The 18,297-nt window shown below is 43.2% G+C and overlaps 1 protein-coding gene across 3 annotated transcripts in view; it reads left to right on the forward strand.

Annotated features, from left to right (window-relative positions):
* Positions 1 to 18,297, forward strand: part of VTI1A (vesicle transport through interaction with t-SNAREs 1A) — an 850,986-nt gene that overhangs the window by 388,579 nt on the left and 444,110 nt on the right. For all 3 annotated transcript variants that reach the window (XM_029610398.1, XM_029610395.1, XM_029610397.1), the window contains exon 6: positions 12,320 to 12,390. In XM_029610398.1, coding sequence (XP_029466258.1) covers positions 12,320 to 12,390 — 71 coding nt within the window. The remainder of the gene's footprint in view (positions 1 to 12,319; positions 12,391 to 18,297) is intronic.

The raw sequence follows: 18,297 nt of genomic DNA on the forward strand, positions 1-18,297 counted from the left end.
GCGACCGCAGCGCCACACAGGGGATGTGGTCCCCGGAGGAGGCGCAGTGGCCTATCAATCGGCTGGAGACCAGAGCGGTTCGCTTAGCGCTCCAACGCTTCCTTCCCTTGATTCGGAACAGAGAGGTCCGGATCCTCTCGGACAACGCGACTACAGTAGCTTACATCAATCGTCAAGGCGGGACGCGGAGCGCACAGGTTTCCGAGGAAACCACGCTCCTGATGGAGTGGGCGGAACTTCATCTCATGCGGCTCGCGGCCTCCCACATCGCCGGCGTGGACAACATTCAAGCGGATTACCTAAGTCGCCAGAGACTGGACCCCGGCGAGTGGTCTCTGTCCGAAGAGGCGATGCACCTCCTGGTTCAGCGCTGGGGGACGCCACGGGTGGACTTGATGGCTACTGCTCTCAACGCCAAGGCCCCGCGCTTCTTCAGTCGCAGAAGGGAGCGCGGCGCAGAGGGGGTGGATGCTCTAGTGCTACCGTGGCCGGCACGTCAGCTCCTCTACGTCTTTCCCCCCTGGCCCTTGGTGGGCAAAGTTCTTCGAAGAATAGAAGGCCACTGCGGTCCCATAATCCTTGTGGCTCCGGAGTGGCCACGGCGTCCTTGGTTTGCGGATCTTCTCCAAATGGCGGTGGACGGACCGCTCCGTCTGAGTCATCTTCCTCGGCTACTCCACCAGGGCCCAGTATTTTTCGAGCAGGCACCACTCTTTTGTCTTGCGGCCTGGCTTTTGAACGGCGCCGCCTCCGCCGCCGAGGTTACCCGGAGGCGGTGATCTCCACAATGCTTAGAGCTCGTAAGCCTTCGACTTCGGTTGCCTACGTTCGAGTGTGGAAGATCTTCGAGTCCTGGTGTGTCGAGCATGGGATCCGTTCCACGGAGGCAACGGTTCCTCTTATCCTTCAATTTTTGCAGGACGGGTTGGATAAGGGCCTGGCATACAATTCTCTCCGAGTTCAAGTGGCGGCCCTGAATGTTCTGATCCAGGCACCGGTTTCTCTACCCCTTCAAGCGGACATCGCTCGCTTCCTGAAGGGGGCTAAACATCTACGGCCTCCGGTTCGGGATCCCTGTCCGTCGTGGAGCCTTAATCTAGTTCTCCGAGCCCTGGCGGGCGCTCCTTTCGAGCCACTTCAGGATGCTTCCCTCAAGGACCTCACTATGAAGACTGTGTTTCTTGTGGCGATTGCTTCTGCTCGTCGCATCTCGGAGCTACAGGCTCTTTCCTGCAGGGAACCGTACCTCCGCCTTTCTGAGGCGGGGGTTTCTCTACGTACCGTTCCATCCTTCCTGCCGAAGGTGGTTTCTCCCTTCCACCTGAACCAGACGGTGGAACTTCCGGCGTTCGCTCCGGGGGAAGAGAGGTCCCTTCGTCATCTGGACGTCAAGCGTGTTCTGCTCCGTTACTTGGAAGCTACCAATGATTTCCGGGTTTCCGATCACCTGTTTGTACTCTGGTCGGGACCTAAGAAGGGATCCTCCGCATCGAAAACGACGATTGCCCGCTGGATCAAGGATGCCATTTCAGCGTCTTATATCGGAGCTGGGCGTACTCCTCCTACAGGCGTCAGGGCTCATTCTACACGCTCGCAAGCCGCGTCTTGGGCGGAGTCTCGATCCGTCTCCCCGCAGGAAATCTGCCGGGCGGCGACATGGAAGTCGTTGCATACCTTTGCTCGGCATTATCGTCTGCACCTGCCGCCTTCAGCCCCTGCGCTCTTTGGCGATCAGGTTCTCCGAGCAGGGCTTTCAGGGGCCCACCCGGTTTAGGGAAGCTTGGGTACATCCCACCGTCTGGACTGATCCTGGTACGTACAGGGAAAAGAAAATTATTCCTTACCTGCTAATTTTCGTTCCTGTAGTACCATGGATCAGTCCAGACGCCCACCACTCTGGGATTGTGCGCCCTCGCTCGGATACATATGCGTCTTCTGTTTTTCCTCTCTTCTCTGGCTCTGTGTCAGAGTGTACAGCTCCTCACAAGTTGGCTATGGCGACCTTGTCTCGGTCGTGCCTGTTTCTTGTTCTTGATGGTTAATTTACACCACCGTGTTGATCCAAATTGTTCTGGTTTAATTTTTTGCTCTTTTGGGCTTTGTTATGCACGATACTGAGCTCCAGCAGAGGGTGCGCTGGTATATGAGGCGGTGCCCTCGAGCTCTGTTCTGACTCCATCTGCTGGACGGGGGACATAACCCACCGTCTGGACTGATCCATGGTACTACAGGAACGAAAATTAGCAGGTAAGGAATAATTTTCTTATACAGGCATAACTGATATGGAGGCACTTTGTGTGCGGCTGGTGGTTTCGCTTTGAACATAAAAATTCCCCTGAAGAAGCCGTATAGGTGAAACAAGTCCATGTTGGGATAAGTGAGACATGTGATTATACCATCGAAAGACACAGTGGGCAAATTACAGTTATTAAAATATAACAACCTGGAAAAAGAATTATCTTTTCAGTAATGTACTATATTATTCAGTAACAGCAATCTGAATGAATATCGTATGTAGTCAATAAGGGATTTCTATTGTAAGTATTTTATGTATGCACTATCTAATGGCAATCTACCTTATAAATGGCCTGTGACCGACGGCCCGCAAATGCGCAGTAGAGACCAGCTCTACCGCGCATGTGCGGGCGAGCACGTCGCTCTGAGGCAGCTTCAGAAAGAAAAAAAAATGGCGGCGTCCAGTGGCAGCAGCGGGCGGCGGCGGCAGTACCGGCAGCGGGCGGCGACGGCGGTAGCGAGCGGCGGCGGTAGCGACGGCGGTAGCGGGCGGTAGCGAGGGAGGGAGAAGAGAGAGAGAGGGAGGGACGGACTGAGTGGGTGGGAGGGACGGAGAGAGAGAGTGGGAAGGAGTGACTGAGTGAGAGGGAGGGACTGAGTGGGAGGGAGGGATTGAGTGAGGGGGAGGGACTGGGACTGAGTGAGAGGGAGGGGGGGGGACTGAGGGAGGGAGATGGGACTGGGAGAGAGAGGGAGGGAGTGGGACTGAGGGGAGAGTGAGTGGGACTGAGTGAGTGAGAGGGAGGGGGGGAGGGAATGACTGAGTGGGAGGGAGGGATTGAGTGAGGGGGAGGGAATGAGGGAGGGAGTGGGACTGAGGGAGAGAGAGGGAGGGAGGGAGTGGGACTGAGGGAGAGGACGGAGGGAGTGGGTGACTGAGTGAGAGTGAGTGGGACTGAGTGAGTGAGAGGGAGGGAGAGAGGGGGGAGGGAGTGAGTGAGACTGAGTGGGAGGGAGGGACTGAGTGATAGGAGAGGGAGGGTGGGGAGGAGTGGGTGAGGGTGGTGAAGAGTGAGGGGAGAGAGAAAGAGGGGGAGGTGAGAGACAGAGGGATGTAGCCCGTTTTAACGGGCTTAACGGCTTGTTAGTTATATATAACAACATTATAATAAATTTGAACTGCATAGTGCTGATACATAGGGGTGGTTAAATTGCTCATAGTGTGAGATTAGTTACAGATTAGGGTTGAGGAGGGGTTATGAGGAATTCTTATACTAATTTTTGTATAAAAAAATTTTTTTGTATGAATTATATGTATTGTATGTCAAACATTTTTTACAAATATCTCTAATAAATATGTATTTTTAAATACAGTAAAATACAAAAAAAATATATTTTTTTAAAATTATTTTTGTAAAACTACAGAGGTGCTTTTTCCCTTTCCCCTTTTTAGGGTTTTGTTTTTTTTTGTTGGGTGTATTTACATATATACATGTGTGTGTATTTTTCATGGAGAGGATGTTGATGCATGGAATGCCCTCCCAGAGTTGGGTGATGTAGGCTCAAATGGTAGGAAATTTTATGAAGGTATATGATAAAAACAGAGTATCCTAAGTTGCAAAGAAATGGGAAAATAACAGAAACACAACCTAGCAATGTAAAATGCTCTTCTCGAGCAGTTTGACAAGTCTTGGGGTTGTTGGAATGGATGGCAAAGTAGGTAATGTGAAAAATTAGAAGGCCTAGTGAAAATTGCAGGCAACTATGCAGCTGGGTCTGCAGGTGCAGTGATAGATTGTAGCAGAAGAGTTTGTCTGGCAGACTGCAAATACAGTAATAATTGGACATTCTAGCAGACGTGCAGGTGCTCATGTAGTCTGGCAGGATATGAGGCCAGATGTTCAGGCAATAGCCATGCTAATATGAGTATTATAAAAAATGCTTTATCTGCATGCTGCACAGTTCACAATGGGTTACAGAAAAGCATCCATAATAAAATCAATCAAAGACACAAAACAAACATATATAAAATCAAAGCATGAGCAATTCATCATTGTTCAAACTAAAATAATGTATACAAATATAAGCCAGACAAAAAGCTGGTCAGATACTATTCCTGCTCATTCAAGTGCCTGTCTAAGAGAAAATAAGCCTTAAGATGTTTATAACATTTAATAATATACCAGGTGGTCAAATATTTATCCTGATAATTCAAATGCAGTTAAAAAAAAATAAGCCTTGAGATGTTTGTTAAATAATTTAGGGTGGCAGTACCATGCAAAAATGCGGAAAGAATACCAGAGAACTGGTCTTGCAACTATAAAAATCTCTCACAAGCCTTGGTCAAATTCACTATTTTAGGTGATACTTACTGAAGAAGGCCTTGATTGCTGGAACAAAGCGCATGGCTGGTAAATCCTTCAGACAGTGCTCACGCATAATGGGACCTCATAAAGAGCTTTATATACAATAGTAGGAACACAGATTAATGTAAGAAATAGCAACCATCGAAACTCAGACGCAGACACTCAGTCACAGGATCAGATGATCTCGAAACATCTTCATAGTAATTTCCTGGTCTATCTCACCTGGAGAACTGTGTTCATTTATGGAGCCTGTATTTCAAAAAGGATAGCGACAGGATGGAGGAGATCCAGAGAAGGGCGACAAAAATGGTGGGTGGTCTCCATGAAATGACTTATGAGGAGAGGTTGAAGAACCTAAATATGTGTACCCTGGAAGAGAGGAGGTGCAGGAGAGACATGATACAGACCTTCAGGTACCTGCAGGAATGGGCTCCAGTTCCGCCGCGGCTTTACTCCGGAGGGCCTTCTTTTTTCGCCGCCATAGGGATGGGCTGTCATGGCGACATTGGTCTAGGTCGGGTTTCCTCTTCTCCGCCACGGGGATGAGCTCCCATAGCAGCTTTGCTTCATCGGAGTTTAACACTGCCATTCCTCCCACCCCACCCCTGGGCTATGCGATGCCTGCCTCACCGGCCAATCAAAGGCTTCCTCCCTTCTTCCTGAGGGAGGAGGCTTCCAATTGGCCTGCGCGGGGGCAGGCAGAATAAAGGAAGCTTCCCATTGGGCAGTGGGGGTAGGAAGAAAGGAGGCTTCCAATTGGCCCGCGGGGGCTGGAAAAAGGGAGAAGGAAAGTACAACGGGGCAGTGGGACAGCGGGAGACGCGACACACTGGTGTGTCACGACACACCGGTTGAGAATTGCTGGTCTAGTAGGACTCGGGAAAGAAAATGAGTAGGTATGTAATCTAATTTTACCTTTTAATTCCAGCAGTAGCACTTAGTAGAATGAATATTATGAGGTTCTTTCAGTCTCTGGTGAACCTGACTCAAAGATCAAATTGTTTTTATTCACTCTTCTTTCTCCAGCATCTGTATTACCTTACAGCTCCATGAATCAGCAGCCACACATCTTACTATATTTCACCTTTGGGAGGCATTTATATACAGCTAAAAGTAAAGAGTAGCAAGCTAGCAGGGAGAAGCTTGAATAATGGCAATGTCAATTTGTGGTCAGATAACTGAAGAAATGTATCTATCACTGTGTGTGCGGCAGCGGGTACAGAAGTGTAAACTGCACCACAGTTTATGGCCTTTGTCTCTCGGAACATTTATTCTCTTTTGTTAAAATGTAGTTAACAAACAAAATGCCCATGCTTCGTACTGGAAAACGTCCTTTGCAATATTAACAATTATTTTTGCAACAAAACGGAGTACGTTCTTCAAGGTTTCCAATTCAGCACTTCCTTTTATATAACAGAAATGTTACACGGTTAGCTGTATTAGGAATATGCATGGGGGGGGGGGGGGGGGCGTCTGTTATGAAAAGAAATGATGTGCCCTTGTCCGATTGTTGCTCATGGTGTCTTTGCTGAGCTGTTGACATTATAGGAGCAGATTTAAGGAGCAGACAAAAAGCTTGCAAGCCAGCTGGTTGGCCCAATTTTGAAAAAGCCCAACTTTTCCCAAGTCCTTAATTCCCTGCAGGTCCTGCAAAGCAAAAAAAAAAAGAAATTCCACTTAAAAATGTGTACAGACAGAAAGATGTGCAGAAAGGATTGTGGGACTTTCCCCAGTCCTTAATTTTAACCTTTGGGAGCTAAAAGCAATACTTGCAGATGTTTTCTGTAGAATTCTTGTTTCTCTTTTACAGGTTGCAAAAAAATGTTTTCTCAATTATGCAACCTAATTTGTGAAGTTTTCTTTCTTTTTTTTTTTAGCTTTCTCTTTTTTAATTTTCATAGATTGAAATTACCTCTGAGTTCTTTTCGTGGACCCGAGGTTTAATGATATAGTTTTAAGTTATTGTAAGTTATAACCGCTCCTCCTGAGTTTCTTCTCAGAAGATGCCTAATTTGGCTTCAAAAACTTCTGACTTGGTAGCTCAAACTCTTAAATGACCGAGAGGGTGCATGAGCTTAATACTACCTGCCATGTTGGTGTCCATTTTATTTATTCACTGGAGCTGAATTTGACTATTACAGTCTGTTTTTCAATTGAGGAAATTCTATTCATTTTTCTTCCCCTTATTGGTTACCTAGAATATAACCTAAGAGATGCCATTCTGGGTCAGACCAAGGGCCATGAGCCCGGCATCTTTTCTCCAGCAGTGGCCAGTACGGGTCACAAGTATCCCAGTTCATACTTTCTCAGATCAAACAAATGACTTTGCAAACTCTGTGTCCCAGTATTCACAGTTATCAATTTAGAATTAAATTCATTCCTTGAACTACACACAGGATTATTTCAAACTCTCAGACTATCTCAGACTACTTAGAAGCCCACAAATATACACACATAATAGTTGTTTTGTTTTGTTTTTTTTAAATATTATCACATTTATTTATCACTTTCTAATGAATCTCAAGGTGATTTACCATACATTAAGCAAAACATTCAATTAAAACAGCAAAAACAAAATACAGCATTCAAAAACATCAGATTTCTCATTAACCCCAGATTAGAATAAACCACCATTTGCCTCCTCATCCAGATTCTATCCAATGAACTATCAGTTTAACCAAATGCTTGAGCAAACAACCATGCCTTTAACAATTTAAAAAAATATAAGTCCTGCATATTTCTCATCTCAAAAGGAAGAAGATTCCTGTTCTTAGGAGCTACCACTGAAAATATTCGCGAGCAATGATTCTCCAGTCTAAGTTCCTTAACTGTTGGAACCACCAAAAACTCCTGCTGAGAAGAATGAAGTGCTCAGCCTGGAGTATATTTCTGAATTGTTTTTATAAGATATTGTGGGGCTTGATTATGCAATAACTTCAAGAGCAACACTAACAACTTAAACTGAATATGATATTGGATTGGAAGCCAGTGTAACTCACGAAGCTTAGGGAATCATGATCACACACTTTCAGGGCCCCAGTCACCCTTGCTACAGTATTCTGGATGAACTGAAGCTGGGTCAATAAGTTTTTGGGAAGACCCAAACAAACAGTTTTTTTTACAGTAATCAAGTTTCAAATGTACCAATGCTTGTACTGCTGTTCTCAAGTCATGTTGACATAAGAAGTAATGGTTCTATCGAATAACTCTCAAATAAAAATAAGCAGTCTTTGCTATAATAGTTAAATGGTTGGATAATGACAAATCAGAATAAATCCAAATCCTCAGATTTCAAACCACTCTCATTGGTACCAACCGATGAGTAAACCAAGAAATAGCACCCCAATCCATAGAAACTCTGATTTACTAGGGTTAATCTTCTCTGTTGTCCAGGCACCATTTTCTAATTTTAGTAAAACATTTGTTGTTAAAGTTAATCTCTTCTACATTTCCATCTTTCATTGGAAATATTAACTGAACATCATCCGCATAGCTCTACATTGGCTCCCAATAAAACATCGAATAGATTACAAAATACTGACACTACTGCACAAAACAATATACGAAGAACAAACTAACTGGTTAAGTAAAACAATACAAATACACACACCTCAACGAAACCTCCGCTCAACCAACAAAGGCATTCTGAAAATCCCACCTACGCACTCCAAACAATTAACCTCAACCCGTGAAAGAGCCATATCCCTCAGCAGCCCCAAACTCTGGAACACCCTCCCAACGGAACTAAGAACTCAACCAAACCTAAAAACCTTCAAAAAGGACTTTAAAACCTGGATGTTCACCAAAGCCTACCAAAACACCCAATGACTCATACACACCCTCCCCAAAATATAACACAAATCTGGACTGAAACCTCCTCACCCCCACCCTATTAACCTTCATTCAGAACCCCACCATGTTCCCCTTGCTACGTTAAGAATATCCCCCTCAATCTTAATAATGCTCTAAATGAACGCTGTATGTATAAATGAACGCTCTATGTATGTCAATGCATCTACTAACCTTCTAACACTTTATCCATAAAAAACGTGTTAATCAATATGAATACGATGTTAATCCCCATCCTAATCTCTTAACATCTTACCCATCGAAACTTGTAAACCGTTGTGATGGCGAAACCGAATGACGGTATATAAAACTCAATAAATAAATAAATAATAATATAGTATTCACCAGACAGAGATAACAGCAAACTGCACAATTAGCACATAAAAATATTAAATAAACAAGGTGCATGAATCGAGCCCTAAGGAACTGCACAAAGGAAACCCAGAGCTGTCCAAATGAAACCATCTGAGGCCGCCTGCACAAATAATACTCACACTTGCAAGACTCATCCTCCTAACCCCAGTAGCCTCAGATGATTCAAAAGAAGACTATGATCAATAATATTAAATGCAGAGGTCAGATCCTATCTTTTATGCACGTTATCCAATGACATTAACATAATTCTATAAGATAGCCGAAAACCAGATTGAAAACCATTCAAAAATGTTCGAGCTAGTAAGTACTCAAATTGTTTAAGCATTACTATCTCCAATAGTTGGGAAACAGGCTAACTGCACTTCTCTGATGGATCAGGGTTATCCTTTTTAAGTAAAGGTTTCACAATTTTTTTAATTAAAGATATCCAGAAAAGAACTGGCCTGCAAAGGAGTATTATTCAAAATCACAAACTCTTCTAGTAGTGGACCCTCCACGCCTATATAAAAGGAAGTAGGACATACATCTTGTGGAGCTTGAGTAGATCTCATCGATTTTAAAATCAATTTTCATGATGCCGCATTTGATGAGCTGACAATAATTCCAGCCTTTAATATCACCTAGAACTTCAGGAGCCATTTCCACATTCCCTTTCACACACACACACACACACGCACCTCCTCCATCTCATTTGAATGAAACCTAACCTCCTCGCTGGGCTTCAACAGACCAGTATTAGTTTTCGACCAAATGACTTCTCCTGGTCAAAAGCAGAGATAACTTCCTTCCTTAATTGCAGTATCTTACCCTTAATAAATTAAACAAAGTCATTACAGAGTTCCAAAGAGGCTATTAAGGAGGAAGGAGCTCTCTTTAGGATAGTTAGCATATTAAAAATGGAGAACTTGTCTCTAGGGTTATTATTAGCCGATGCCGTTATCTGTGGAAAATTGTGCCTTTTAGCTTCCTTAATTACCTTAGCATATTCCAGCTGTTATAATTTATACAATGATAAGGCTGCCTCAGACCGTTGTTTACCCTAAGCCTTCTCAGCCCTACATGTTTTCTGCTTCAAACTTCTCAATTCTGGGATAAAGCACTGGACCATTTTTTTTCCTTTCCTCGATATTTGCAATTTGTTTCTGGCCATGCTATCTAAAACTGATTTCTTTTCCTCTTCCAAATGGGAGGTCAATTCAGATGTATTCACATTATAATATAAATCAGTAATGGGCTCTAAACAAAGAAAAACACAAAAATGATGAATATATGCCCATTCTTGCAACCATAAGTGGTAAGGAAAATGCAATTGTGTGCATTATGAGACCATGGCACAACCAAAGTGGTGTTATCATTTATTTCCCAACTTCCCTTGACCTTTGGCAAAAAAACCTGAAAAGTATGGCCTTTGGAATTTGTGAAGAACTTTACCATCTGTATATAACCTAATATTACCAAACCATTTGTAAAAAAAATAAATAAATGAAATCAATTCACAGTCAACCCAATCAAAATCAAGATTAAAATCTCCCATTACAATCATGCCTGAAAAATCTAAAGATAATTCAGCCACCAAAGATAGCATTTGCTCTACTTGAGCCACATTTCAGCCTGAAGAGCGATAAATTAATAATATTGGTGAGTTTATCTGCAACAGTAAACTATCCACCCCAGAAATTTGCTGAACATTCAAACACACAGACTGAAACATGTCTCTTAGGACCTGCCAATAAATTCCTTTGCAGGATTTAAGCACTATTTCCCAGTAAGTCCTACTTACTCACTAGCGATTAGGTAGCCTTTCAGGCTACCTAATCGCCGTTTGCCTTTAACTAACTCCCCCTAAACGAACTTTCCAGCCAGACAACTCAATTCCACTCCCCACTTCTACTCCTTGCCCCTTCGACCTTCCCTCCCACTCCCCTCTTCTACTCTTTGCACCTTCGTCCATCCCTCCAGTTTCTTCCTTTTCCCGATATGATTCATTTATTGTATTCAATTTAATTTTATCTCTTGTTGAGATGAGTTTCATGAGTTCTCAGGTTATGTTTAGACGAGTTTATGACATGTTTTCAACTGTTTTAACTGGCAACATTGTTCCTTGTACCGCCCTAGAGCGAAATTGATGTTTCATTGTGAACCGATATGATTTGTATTTTTACAGGAATGTCGGTATATAAAAAATAAAAATAAATAAATAAATAGCAGATGCAGCTTCTGCTGTCAGCCCTCTCTCAGGAGCAAATAAAAAGTACTGCTGCTTTACCCTGATATTTTACCATTCTGTGAGATAGAAGGATATGCAGTCAGAAATACTTTTGAGAAAAAACTCAGTAGCTCTCCTCAGTGGCCTGTTTCTTTACACAGTTGATGTTCTGGACACATATCTCTAGTCTTTTATTGTCCGGGACTCGAGCATGAGCTATGAAATCCAATCTTGGGTCATGTTCGGCTCACCAGAGAGCTGGTGTTCTGAGCTTTTATTTTCACCTGAACATTTCTAGTACTCATATTCCAGCAATTTAGTAGGAGAAGCAGGATTTTAACAATTATAATGATTTGAATTGGGAGAGAATATAAGGAAAATAGTTTCCCGGATCCTAAGACATACAAACAGCTGGGACCTCCCAGTGTGCTGCTACTTAACATAAGGTAAAGATGAAAGTGTCGCCTTTCATTGGTTGTTGTCATTATTGGTATCTGTTACACCCATATATACACAAACTTACTTTCCCCAAAATCGTAATTCCTTTGTCACTTGTTCAAGCATTTATGTATTTATTTAAAATAATGTATCCTCCGCTCACTCCATTTACCTTTTATTATGACTTAGACGCTGACTATGTTAATGAAACCTGGACTGCCTTGATGGTTGCACTGACATTATCTTGCATTAGGTTTTCATAGCTTCTTCTCTGATTTAGCACTGCATTATGTTGTTAAGGATCCGGCACTTTACTGAGGCAATAGCTTGGTGTCTAGCAGAAAGACCTAGTTAAAGCTAGTCTTTAGCTCACCTTCACTCCTACCTTAATCACGAATAGTACAAAGCAGAAAAAAAAAAAGCCAAGGCTGAACATAAGCCAATATGCATTATTGTGTTTAATCAGGGCTGTCTTTAGGCAAGGGGTAAAATTGTGATCAGATCAAACCCTGCGTCTGGAGGAGCCCATGGTGGTCTTAACACCCAAGCTTAAAGATGACCCCTGACGCATAAGCCAGCAGAAGGAAGGAGGTAGCTGTGTCAGGTGCATGTTTCCCCTCCCCTTCCCTACTCCAGATCTCTTCTGAAATGAGCTTAGCTCTTGCTGCCATTCATGCGCCTGAGTGCTGGGAGTGTACGGTTGCAGCAGGGTCTCAATGAACATAGGGCCTACAGAAAAAAGCAAATCTGTGCTGTGTAGATAAAAAAATAAAATAAATCCTATCAGCTAACTTTAAAACTTGTATTCAGAAATGTTTAATCTGCTCTTATTTATTTATTTTTTATACAGAGCAGATTGGTCAAGACATCTTGGAAAATCTGAACCAAGACCGGGAAAAGATTCAGCGAGCTCGAGAGAGGGTAAGTCCAGATAGCATGAATTTGATTGCAGGAATCAAAGCATGTGGCATCCTTGGCCTTGCTTCAGAATATTCCTACAAGTACAGTGCTGTTGTGTGTTAGCAGAAATGTGGGAATTGGGGGAAGCCGAATGGCTTTTTGGTTGGGGGGGGGGGGTCAAAGCAACCAACTTCCACTCCCACCGTACACCCTCCCTCTCCCCTCGACTCCATCCCCTTCCTGTCTCTCCTGTACAGGAGTTTCCAGCTGACGTTAATAATAATAAAAAAACATTTGCAGGCGCAGCCAGCCACCTTTTCCCCCTGAAAAGAAAATTCACCCGAAAACCAAAGTTCCCTGGCAGGGCCCTCTCCCCTGGACCCCCCCCCCCACCTTCCTTTCTTATCCCATTTTCGTGTTTAAATGGCACAGGGAAAATCTCCAGTCGTTCCTTCGTCCCCTCTCTACTACCAGTTGCTATTTTCCAAAATGGCTCCGGTCGACCCAAGGCAGGGCCTTTTTGTTGTACGGCTGGGCCTCAGATCGCCCGGCACCATTTTGAAAACTAGCGGCGGTGGGCAAATGTTTCCTCCAGCTTTTCCAGGGGCACGTGTGCCTTACTGTTGGCACGGAATTGTTGCAAGGGACTACCTGATTGGGGGGAGAGGGGGTGCCACCCACCCTGCAAGCTGTGCTTACTGTACTGTCGGCACTTACCGCTTTTGCCAGCTTACTAGCGGGGACCTAAGCTCCTTCTCTCTTCTTCCTCCTCTTCTCAGCTTCCATCTCTTTATTACCATCTCTTCTCACATCTACCCCTTCAGTCTATCTCCTATCCCTCCATTCCTCCATCTCCACATCATCCCATTCGTACTCTTCCGCCAGTTCTTGCTCTCCCCTCTCACTGTCCCCTCACCCCCCCCTGTATTTTCTTCCCATCCTTCCTCTCCCGTCTCACTCCCCCTCCCCCCACACACTCTTGCTTCTCCCTCCCGCTCTCAGATACCCTCTCCCTTCCTGTGACTCTAGCTCCTCTTCCCGTTCTCCCACCCCCAGCTCGTTCCCATTGGCTGAATCCCACATCGTTTTGCTGCTTCCGGAACTCTTCCTGCTTGTATGATTGATGATAAGAAACGTTATCCTTATCAGGAAGGCCAAAGTGAAGAGACCAGGGCCGTCACGACACGGGCTCTCCTTTTCCAGCTCAGCGTGAATGGGGGGGACAGGTCCTAGTGCATACAATCACTTCTCAAGGCCCTCCTGCTGCTGTGATGGGTGAAACAGAGGCTCTGGTAGCTGCACCAGCGCACAGTCTCCAAAGATAGGTGGCAGTGGGGCAGGAGCGCGGGGGGTCCGGGGGATAGTGCCTGCCGCGGGCCTTTGTTTTTGGGTGACACTGAGAAGGAGGTTGACTGGGCCTGCAATTTTTGTTTAATTTGAATTCCGCCGAAATTTGGTGGGGCCATGGCTCCTGTAGCCCACCTCGTTCCAAAGCCTATGGTGTGAATGATTTTTTTTTTGCTTGTGTTTTCTTTCCCAATGTAATCTGTCATCCTGCCTCCCTTATCCCACCCCCCTTCTCTTCCCCTGCTAGCCTTCTAGCTCACATGCAGCACTTATTTCATTTCTAGAAGCTCTCCTTATGAGAAAAACTGTAATGTCACACCAGGCGATAACAGGAGTGGGAGAAACGAAATGAAACTTAAAGCCCTGAGTGGTAGTTGGTAAAGTTTGATTTATTTGTATAGCAGTAGCGAGATCATTTTGTGCCGAAAATGCAGTCAGTCATATGGGGCAAAAAAAAAAATTCCTTTGCCGTCCGGGTTGAAGCCTTGACATTGGATATGATGGCTTACAAGTTTCAAACATGTGCTAATTCAGCCCCTGATTTACGAAGGCTTTTCTCCCATTCTCTGCCTATGCGAAAAGTGCTTAGAAAATCAGGTCCTGTAAGGTTTTTTGTTTTTTTTTTTTACCATGTGTCCAATATATGCCGCATATTTTTTCTGTTTAAAGCAAAATGAAATGTGTTTGATGAAAGAAATATACTGGGACCAGTGTTTAACTTACTCTCTAATAATCTGGAAAAGGAAGCAGTAAGTGAAGTGATCAAATTTTCAGATGAAAAAATATTCAAAGTAGTTAAAATGCCCGCCTACTGTGAGGAAATGCAGAAAGACCTTCCAAGACTGGAGAACTGGCTATGTAAATGGCAGATGAAATTTAATGTGGACGAGCTAGGTGATGCATACTTTAAAGATAATCCTAACTATAGGCATTCGATGCTGGGTTCTGTATTAGGAGTCATTGCCTAGAAAATGGACCTTGGAGTCGTCTTAGGTAAAAGATTGAAATCCTCAGCTCAGTGCGTGGTGGCAATCCAAAAACTCTATTTGGATGTTAGGAGTTAGTCGACAAGCAGTTCTGATCAGTCATCTTAAAAAAAGATATTTATTTATTTATTAAAGGCTTTTATATACCGACTTTCTTGATACAAATCAAATCAACTCGGTTTACATCGAACAAAGCAGTTAACAGTAACCAATTAACAAGAGGCATAGATTGAAGAAGCAAAAAGTTACATTATAACAGGGGTGCAAAAACTGGGGATAGGAAATAAAGAGGGGAGAGCAGAGATGAGATAATTAACTTTTTACAGAGGTTGGTGTGGGAAGGAGGCAAAAGGAGCCCACCACAATATAACGTATATGAGTACTTAGTGTTTGTTTAATCACAGTAGAGTTAGGAACAATTCTAAGTCAAGCTGTTGGCTTAGGAACATATCTGAACCAGAAAAGATACAGAGAAGAGCAACAAAACTGATAAAAGTGAATGGAATGGCTCCCTCATGAGGCAAGGCTTGTCCAGGTGAGGGATCTTCAGCTTGGAGATGAGATGAATGAGAAGTGAATAGGATGGAGGTTTATAAAATGGTGAATGGGGTGGAACAGATGTATAGGCAATGATTAGTTACCCTTTCAAATAGTTCAAGAAATAGGGGACGCTCCATGAAACGAACTGATGGTAGAATTTAAACAAATCTTTTAATAAATGTATATTCTGTCTTTCACAACACTTCAAAATAGATTAGACTCAGGTACTGCAAGTGTTTCCCTGTCCCCAAATGGCTGGCATTCTAAGGGCCTCGGTCACAATGCCACCTTAGGCTGTTTACCACATGATAAGTGGCCTAACACGAGCTATTTCAGATACTTTGCATTATTGTGGCCCCTACACCGTGCATATTAAAATGTGCTGATCAGCATTCAAATGCAGATGCCTTTACTGCAGAAAATATACAGGGGAGAGGCAGCATCAGCCGTACATTGTCGGGGGATATTATTAGTGTTTGCCCACCAGCACAGAGGAAGGGGCAATGTCAGACTGTGTTTCCCTCTGAAGGGGAAGTGTGATCAGCCGTACGGAGGAAGAGATGACTCTCCCTCCTACTAAGATGCCTGGGAGGTTAGGGAGAGAGGTCTTGGAACCTGGGAGAAGGGGAGAGTGTTGAAGAGAGGCTCTTGGAGGGAAAGAGAGAGTTTCATTGGGCTATGGGGGAGGGAAGAGGCTGATTGAGGGGGTAGGGGGAGGGTGAAGAGGAAGGTTTTATTGTGTCTTGGGAGGAAAAAGAGAGGACTTGATGGGATCTTCGGGGGGGGGGGGGAGGGGATTTTATTTATTTATTTATTTTTATTATACCGAGTTTCATGATAGGAATCACAGCAACCCGGTTTACAATTAACAATGTGAGTAAAGGCAGAGCGTAACATAGTAAAAACATTTCTCAATTTAACATCAAATATAGTATGAACTTAACAAATATAATAACAATATTTAGGATGTGAGAAAGTTACAAAAAACAAGGAAAAATAACTAGGATCTGAAAGGGGGAGGAAATTGAAGAAAGAATATTAACATTTTAGCCAACTGTATCAATTAATAAATATGTATAGTATTATAAAGATATAGATGTGTAGCAAAAATGACCAAATATGATGCTGTTGTGAAGTATAATAATATTTGCATCCCTCTAAGGTCAGCCCTTGTGGACTCTATCCTGCCAGAGGTCCAAGAGTGGAAGAGGTCCCCAGGACCTCAGGCAGCTGCCAAAGAAGAGAGGGACAGGCCTAGCATGAGAGAGGAAGTGTGTGTGTGTGTGAGAGAGAGAGAGACAGAAAGAGGGAGTGTGCTTGCGTGTTTAAGGTAGAGCATATGTGAGAGAGAGAATGAGTGTTATGTTTTGTTTGTCGCCTTGAACGATTAAGCTAGATACGATTAAGCTAGATTAAGCTAGATATTTCACTTAGATGCAGCTCCAACACTGCTCTCTACATTAAAGGTGGGGGTGGAAGGGAAATAGAACCAAAAGGTTACTAAGAGCCAAGAGTAACAGATAAGTATGAGAAAAAAAAAGTGTGAAACTTGCTGGGCAGACTGGATGGGCCTTTTGGTCTTCTTCTGCCGTCATTTCTATGTTTCTATGTATTGGGGAGGCTGGTAATAAGTTATATTAAAATAAATAAATAGAGTGCATGTGAGTTTGAGAGTGTGTGAGAGAATGAACGTGTGTGTTAATGAGAAATACAGGAGAAAGTTTGTGTGCCCTGTCTCCCCATATACTAATCCATGCAAATCTCAGGTTAACTGGAAATCAAAAGTTTCCAGGTATGGACAATGGGGGAAGTTTTTATCCTTATTAGTTTTAATTATTGAGTGCTATTTGATGTTGCTGCTGTTTTGAAATATTGTATTGATATTTAGGAAACTTTTAAAAATGTTTGAGGTCTTAAATATTGGATTTTCTATTCATCAGCTGTTCTGAAATATTTATTTTTATTATCATGGTTTTAGTATTATGATTGATATTTTATATTTCTTGATTTTATTGTTTTTTTTAAGAGGAGTGGTGATATTTTTGTTTTTCCATTGATGTGCTGTATACAGAGCTTGGCTTGTGGCAGTTTCCAGTTCAGTTTTTGCCTGCATGTTTCTATTTATAGTCACTTTATTCTGTATTTGGTGAGGCTCTATCTCTGTTCTGCATGTGTTAGAGAGGCAAGGTGTTTCCCTGTAGGGATCTGTAGCAGCCTGGCTTGTTTTGTTTTCTTCATTGGAAGTGTATTGGTTTTTAAGGCCTTGTATACTATTTGCAGTGTTTGGGTGCTGGTTTAGTTTAGTATATTGTAATTCAGGTTACTCCTGGCTTTCTGAGGGCCAATCCCACATCCAACACCTTACAATACCCTATGGGTTCCAAGTGTCTTTTTTTTTTTTTGCCTTTTTGCAGGGTATTCGGGTTGGCGCCAGTGCATGTAAATATAATATTCATGTTGTTGTAAGTGATATTTTTCCCTCAGACTGTACTTTGAATGTCCTTTTTCATGTAACAGCTATTATAAATACATCATTTTGAATTATGTGTGGAGAGAGCTGTGGGGGAAGGAGGCTCAAGGCTGTAAGGTTCATCTGAGGCCCTTGATAACCCTTGCAGCTGCCCTTAGTTTGTGGGAGGAGAGGTGGGTGGATGTCAGTTTTTAATGTTTGGATTCCTGGAAGAAGCCGGGCTTTGCCCTCTCTCAGTTTCAAGTGTGTTTTATGGGAATTTTCTTGTGACTGAGAAGTGTAATTTTGTGGGGAGGTACATAAATTCTATAAAGATGTTTATTGGGATTTGCATTCCCTACACCCACCCAATCTGCCTCATTCCTTATCCACCCCATATGTTTTGTCCTTAATTTGATAATCCCCCTGGGGCAGAATTAATTGAGGTAATTCAATTAACTGGGCAGTCCTACAAAAAAATACATGTGAAGTGCAACCAAATCTCCATACAGTACTTGGCTTAAAGTTTCTTGTAAAACAGCTCATATAAAAATATTATTATGGAGACAGAAGTTCAGTGGCCGTTTGCTTCAAATGCCTAGGGAG

This window comes from Rhinatrema bivittatum, chromosome 7 (genome assembly GCF_901001135.1).
Source record: "Rhinatrema bivittatum chromosome 7, aRhiBiv1.1, whole genome shotgun sequence".
In the NCBI taxonomy this organism is placed as follows: Eukaryota; Metazoa; Chordata; class Amphibia; order Gymnophiona; family Rhinatrematidae; genus Rhinatrema; species Rhinatrema bivittatum.